A 6,994-nucleotide genomic window follows, 5' to 3' on the forward strand; every position below is an offset into this window, starting at 1 on the left:
GTATTAAAAGTATTTTTGGGTTCCTCAAACGCAATCTCAAACAAGCTCTAAGCCGACATTGTTCTCATTTATCTCTTTTTTTTTAAGAAAAAGTGTATCCTATATAAATCATTTTACGAGTAATGATATAAAGATGATTAGAGTTTTTATATAGTCATTCCAAATGTGATATGACATTTAAAATTGAATAATAATTTTAAATGTCACATCACATAATGCCACGTCACATTTGAGATTACTATATGAGAACCCTAGTCCTCATTTTATCATTACTCCTCTTTCACACGTGCCGACCCTAACGGACTACTGTAGTCTGTCGGCAAGCTCATAAATAGAAAACGGGTGTCCTATCTTTCAAGCCGCCGATCAAAAAAACAAGAACGAACGAGTGGATTTCTTCTCCGACACATCATCATTCACCATCAACCATTCCGTGTAAATTTCGGAGTCGCGTACCGAAGCCAGCCAAGATCGACCATCTTTATCAGCTTCCCCTGAATTTCGCTGGTGTTTGAATTGAATTGAATTGAATTCCACGCAGTATTCTTTTCTTCGTTCTAGGGTCTCCTTTTTCTTCTCCTTCATCTTCAATGGCATCCAATTCCTTTTACGGCGGTGCAGCCCCGTACCGATCAAGGTACTTAGGGTTTCTATTCGATATTTCTCCCATGTTATGCTCCTTCTGAAGATTTCGAGGGGTTCTGTTTCTTTATTTTTTTCCTTTTAAATTTGCGAAATGTTGTGTAAATTTGGGTTTGCAGAGAGGGTCTTAGCACGAGACCAGTGGCTAGTTCTGATGAAATCCAGTTGCGGATTGATCCGATGCACGCTGATTTGGACGACGAGATCACCGGCCTCCGTAGCCAAGTCAAAAAATTGAGAAACGTATGTCCTTCAATTATTATGCATTTTTTGTTTTCAATTACAAGTTGACTGCATAAAAGATATTGATTAGGCTTGTGAAACGAAACAAAAAGATGCACGTAAATAAATAAATAAATAAGGGCTAATAATATTTGTTGGGTGGTTCTGACTGTTTCTTTGCAACTTTGATATCTAATGGCTGTGTGGATTTTACAATTTGTATATGTTCTCTGTAATTGCTTGTTCCAAGTATTATGTGCTGTACAATGAAGAGTGAAATTTTCTTTAGAGGTGCAAAGTGGACTAGTTGTTAACATGCCCATGTCTTGAGCATTTTCTTAACTGTACCACTTGAGAGAATAAATTACTTTTCGAGGTGGCATGCCTCCATTTTAGAAAGCATTTGGAAAAATTTGTACATGATTGGGGGGTCTGAAATGCTTTGTTCTATTCAGAGTATTAAAGTATAAAGAATTAGCTTTGCTATGCAAATTGTTATGAATAGAGAAGGGAAATTGAAGCTATTTTATTTGACATTGTATAATAGGCTATTTGCCGTGAATATATGATATATGATATATGAGTGCATGCTCTAATCTTTGATACATGTATTTGGGCGCATGTTCTACTTTTGCATCTCGATTGCATGTATAATAGAAAGCAGTTTTTTTTTTTTTGGCTTTTCTCTGGTAATGGTTAGACAGATTTCGAACCCCAGGCACAAATTTCACTATTGGTTGCTATTAGCTTTAGTAATATTGGTATATGTGAGCCAGCGAGAGGTTTCTTATTTGGACTTAGTTTTGATTTGTAACAGACGGATTATTATTTTTTTTACTCAGTGCAGTATCCTAGTTCCTGGGAAATTGTTCGAGTGTTCAAAATAATTTATTTATATTAGGAAGGTTAATTTTGTTTGAACTGTTCTTTATATTTATAGTTCTAGCTAGGAGAACCATGTAACCCTCGATTAGCATAAGGAGATTGAACCTAGGACCTTTGATCCGAAACAAGGAATTTGAATTCAGAGTCTTAAAAAGGCCTTGTGACGCAATGAAAGGTGTAGGGATGTGAGTTAAGCAATGTTAACTCAAAAAAGATCTAGAACCCATCATAAGGAAACTAGAATCAATCAAAAAAAGAAAAAATTCTCTTTGATCATTTGGAGTTATCTAGTGACTCTCATTAATGGAATGCAAGTTTTTTAGAGCGACACACAATTAGGAGGTGGATGTCTTTGCTTTGTTTTTCAATTTGTGGTACTCCTTTAGTTTGAGACGGGAAGGTGAAGATAACCTTTGTTGGACCCCTTTCAAGAGAGGCTGTTCGATGTTAGTTATTTCTACAATGTCGTTGTTCCCCATGATAGTACTCCTTTGTCTCGGAAAAGTATTTGGCAGAATAAGGTCCCCATGATATTAATGTTGTATAGGCATTTTTACTTGATTAGTCTATGCAATCTAATTGTTCAATTTTCTAGATTTTACTTTATTCATCCCCATTTCTCTTAATTTCAATATTTCTGGTGCAGGTTGCTGAAGAGATAGGGACAGAAGCAAGATTTCAAACAGATTTTCTTAATCAGCTGGTATAGCAAGTTCAAATACCTTTTCTCCACACATAAACATGTATATTCTTATGATATGTGGTAATCTCTTAGTTGTTACTGTCAGGTTATCCTGAATTTTGTCAGAGGGACTATCTCGTCTAATTAAAATATTGATTGAGCATGATGAGTCTATTAAGTAATTTTTTTAGACTGGTCTGCTGAAAATAGAAAGGAATAGGGAGGGATACTACAGTCAGCATGTAGTAATATAAAAAATTCAGGACAGAGAGCTGATTACAGTAAGTTCAAGCACCTATTACTTAGAATTTGTAACATTAGATAAAAATGAATGAAAGGATGATATGAGTAATAACATGTGTATTGCTGTTGTGCTTATAAGAAAGAACTAAAATGATGAGGACTTTGTGCTATGTTTACCAGTAGTTCCATGTCTCACCAAATAAGAATCTTTTCCAACAATCTCTCTCTCTCTCTCTCTCAGGAAAAAAGGAAAGTTTTTGGCTTATCTTGTCTTTGATACATCTTTGGAATTGTTTGTTGGCTTTTTTAGTCATGAAGTAGATAATAGGACAGCCTTCTTGAAAGTCATTCTTTCATCTGTTCATTACAGCAAATGACAGTGATCAAAGCTCAAGCAGGGGTCAAGAACAATCTCAGAAGATTGAATAAAAGCATCATCCAGAATGGTTCAAACCATATTGTTCAAGTGGTTGTTTTTGCTTTAATTTGTTTCTTTGTGGTTTACCTTTGGTCCAAGATGTCTAGAAAATGAGGACTAGTCCAGTGCTGACCTGCCGCATCAAAGAACTTCAATTGGAAGGTTTTTCTGGACCAATTGATTTATACTGGTTCTGTTGTAAAGCCTTTGGCATGACACATCTTTGACATGGTTCTGTAACACTAGCTTATTACATGTGAAAAAGGAAAGAATTTTAGTGGTCATCGCGTGTTATAATATTGTGCTGTATACCTGCATTTTCAGAAATGGTTTCTGCATAAAAGGAAAGATTGACTTTTTAAATGATGTGACAACGTATTTATCACGTGGTATTATGTACACTGACCATCACTCACAAGTATATTCCATCAATATATGTCTAAAGGCACAATTAGGCAAGCATAGGTTGGAAAATACTTCTCTTCTAAATTATTTTTGGTATTTTTCAGTGTTTCTGTTGCTTATGTTGCGTATTTTAGCACAAAAACGTCATAATATGTATCAAATATTGCGAGTAGTACAGAAGGAACCATATGGTCTCTTCTTCATCGAGAGAAACAACTATATTTCATCCGTATGTTACCGACAAAGATTTTCAGCAATTTGAGCAGTAAATTGATGACACTAGCAAACACAAGCGCTTGGTTTCAGCGGTGCACTCCAGGTGGCTTCTTCAAGCTTACGCATCCTTACTTGGTTGAGGACACTTCTTGTCCACACTGCAAACAAGGTTTCGTTGTGCCCAACTTTGCCATCTTCTGATTTTGGAAATCAAAGCATCTGGGATCTTTCTGGGCAAATTGGCATTGCTTTTCGCCACGTGGATCCCACCAGGCACCATGGTGTTTCATCCCGGATAGGTCTGCCATCCAGTGATGTGCATATTGGCCTACGCCGGCGAGCTCCAACCATCCTTTGGGAAAAAATTCCATTATGCTACTATTTCTATCCATGAACAACATGTTTGTTAGCTGAGCTCCATGAGGCTATGCAACAATGTCGGTGTTTGTCATAACTCTCACCTGAAATAGCACCATACATTATAGAACACACTGACATTAGAGGCAACCTCGATTGTGAGTACACACAAGATTCTTAAGACCCGATTAGCTTAGCAAGTCAACCATGAAAATTGGGGTTTATTGTTGGGGATATAAATTTTAGACGGATCTGACTCAAGCAGCTTTTACATGGAAGATAATCAGGCCATTAAATCACACAATCTCCTTCATAAGAAAAACAAATCAATCGTTTTAAGAATCTTTTCCACATGAAAACTATACACCCCCATGGCCATTAATAAGATCTACATGATAAAATCACACCCTATAAGGAAAAGTATATACCATTAATACTGGTATTACCATGTTGAACAAAGAGACTCCCCTGTTAAAGGGTACACACTTCTCAGATTATTCTTTTCACTCCCATATTTTCTTCAAAGCAATGTCATTAAATTATTTTATTGAATAGTTTATTATAAGAAGCTTCCATCACATGTAAGAGACATTTATCATGAAATTATTCTATTTTTTTTTCCTAATTATTGAAATTATTCCAGAAGTGTGGCTAGAAGCTTCCATTACATGTCATGAAACCATTTATTCTAGGGTTTAAGTATTACAAAACCCATTTTATTTAACATTCATTGCATCAACTACTATAATTATTATTTTTTACTTCATCTTTTTCACCCATATAACACTCATATGAATTGTTACGGAAATTTATTACAAAAAAAAAAAAAAAAAGGAAGGTAAAAACTGTAATTAATATCCCAAATATTGTCCTTTTTTCTGATGTTTCCGTACAATTATTGAAGATGAGAAACAAGCCGTGAGAGAGAGAGAGAGAGAGAGAGAGAGGGGGGCTCAAAAAGTCCTCAGCCAAAGTGGAATTGAAGTGGTTTAGATTATGAGTAAAGCACATGGAAATGATAAAAAGAGATGAAGCTTGTAAACTCGTCAACAGAGTACCGGAAACAAGCTTACTTAAACAAGCAAACTTTGGGGAAGTTGCAGTGGAATAATTCAAGAAAGGAGATGGGGCATACTGTTTTTTGAGAGAGTAATCATACAGGTTACGCGGCGTGCGTGAACAGTAACGCACGCCGCTGACGTGGCATGTGCCACGTCGTAACCCTTATTTATTTTTTTTTTAAAAAAAAAAAAAAAAAAAAAGAAAAGAAATATCGATCGTCCAGGACATTTCCCCCCCACCCCAAAAAATTTCCCCCGAAACCCTTTTTCCCTCCACCCCATTCTCCCTCCACCCAAATTCTCTCTCCACCGGCACCGGCGCCGGCTCTGTGATCCCACTGAAACCGGCGCCGTGATCTCCTCTCCCCCACTGAAATTATTGCTCAAAATTGTCCCTCTGGGAAACCCTCTCTTTTTTCGCTGCCGCTTTCTGAGGCTTCTTCGCCTACCCGACCCGGTTCACGCAAACCGGATCCGAACAACCCATCGATGCTTGCCGTATTTCTCACCTGGTAACCAACCTTCTATTCTCGCATAAACCCTAAGCTCAGGTCCGATCGCTTCGCCATGGGAGACTACAACGAGGCTTTCATGCGCAACCAGCAAAACGCCGCCGTTCAGGCCAGGCCCGCACCAAAGTCCAAAACCGAGCCAGCGTCCAACAGCTCAAACTGGTTCGTTCTCTCTCCGCTTCCGGCTCCTCGTTCTTGTTTGTGAAATTCTCTGGGTTTTATTGTTTGGTCGTAGTTAAGTTTTTTTGCAAAATCTCCTCAACCCTAGGTCTGACTCAGAAAAAAAGGTTGATCTATATTTTGATGGTACAGATTTGTTAATTTTAGCTGGGTTTTATTTGATCCATATTATTACTTCTTTATATTTGGTGGATTTGGTTCAATGGATTGATTATACATCTAAATTTTTGATACAACACATCTTAGTAGAGGAAATAGAAATATAGTGTTCTTATCTGAATTTCAAAATTGCTAATTTTGCTGTAAGGAATTTAGTGTTGGAACAATTTTTTAATCACAATCATTGCAACAATTTAGCTGGGCTTGCAAAAACATCATGGTGAAGTTATGTGGTGGACTTGATTATTGACTTTCGCTTGCAATGCAGATTGGGCAGAGCCATCCCACTGGTCTAACAGCCAACCTGTTAAAGCTTTTTGAGCCTCGACCACCTTTGGAGTTTAAACCGCCTCCAGAGAAGAGGAAATGCCCGTCATTAACAGGTTTATTGTTGTGGTCTAGAGCGTGTTTGAATGGTTTTCGTTTTGATACTGATTTGTAAAATTATAATATGATCATCGTTCTTCTTAATATTATGAAGGGATGGCGCAATTTGTGAGTAGGTTTGCCGAGCCTGGAGATCCTGAATATGCTCCGCCTGTCCAAGAGGCTGAAACTCCTGTAAGATGTTACATTTCTGTAGGGGGTTGATCTAGGGTTTAGGGTTTAGGGGGTTGATCTAGGGTTCAACTTTTCAATTCCTAAAGACCCAAAAAGATGATAATATTACTTCACGCTCACCATTTCTCTTCCCCCATTTTCCAGAACAAGCTCAAAGAGAGAGGACGAGAAATCAAACTCACCAAAACAAGCGCAACAAGAGAAAATCGGAGAAATTCAATACTTTGCGCGCCCCAAACTCTACGAAATGAGAAATGAAGTCTGAACTGGGACTACTGAATCGTAACTGTGAAGTTTTTTGTTTTGTAATTGGATTTCATAATGGGCTCATGGCCCGGTGGGGGAGAATGGGTTTGGGGAAAATTTAGGGGGCAAATGAAATGTGTGGTAGGAGGGAATGCTTTTGGGGGTTTCGGCCGGAGCTAATGGAGGGCAGTGGAGGTGGTCGTCG

At 37.8% G+C, this 6,994-nt stretch overlaps 1 protein-coding gene and 1 pseudogene across 1 annotated transcript; both read left to right on the forward strand.

Moving 5' to 3' along the window:
* Positions 1–337: 337 nt before the first annotated feature.
* On the forward strand, positions 338–3,376 carry LOC132189785 (bet1-like protein At4g14600). The gene is made up of 4 exons (XM_059604575.1): positions 338–637; positions 762–885; positions 2,396–2,452; positions 3,045–3,376. The coding sequence occupies exons 1-4, from the start codon at positions 591–593 to the stop codon at positions 3,204–3,206; spliced, it is 390 nt and encodes a 129-aa protein (XP_059460558.1). The 5' UTR covers positions 338–590; the 3' UTR covers positions 3,207–3,376.
* A 1,989-nt stretch (positions 3,377–5,365) lies between these two features.
* On the forward strand, positions 5,366–6,988 carry LOC132189646 (U1 small nuclear ribonucleoprotein 70 kDa-like; annotated as a pseudogene).
* Positions 6,989–6,994: the final 6 nt, after the last annotated feature.

Source organism: Corylus avellana, chromosome ca8 (assembly GCF_901000735.1).
Source record: "Corylus avellana chromosome ca8, CavTom2PMs-1.0".
NCBI classification, from domain to species: domain Eukaryota; kingdom Viridiplantae; phylum Streptophyta; class Magnoliopsida; order Fagales; family Betulaceae; genus Corylus; species Corylus avellana.

What these genes read in the sequence shown, in the direction of transcription:
- LOC132189785 (XM_059604575.1), top strand. Translation starts at nt 591, where the DNA reads ATGGCATCCAATTCCTTTTACGGCGGTGCAGCCCCGTACCGATCAAG. An exon ending in AAGTCAAAAAATTGAGAAAC is followed by an intron (nt 886 to 2,395) that starts GTATGTCCTTCA and finishes TTTCTGGTGCAG; the next exon opens with GTTGCTGAAGAGATAGGGAC. An exon ending in CAGATTTTCTTAATCAGCTG is followed by an intron (nt 2,453 to 3,044) that starts GTATAGCAAGTT and finishes TGTTCATTACAG; the next exon opens with CAAATGACAGTGATCAAAGC.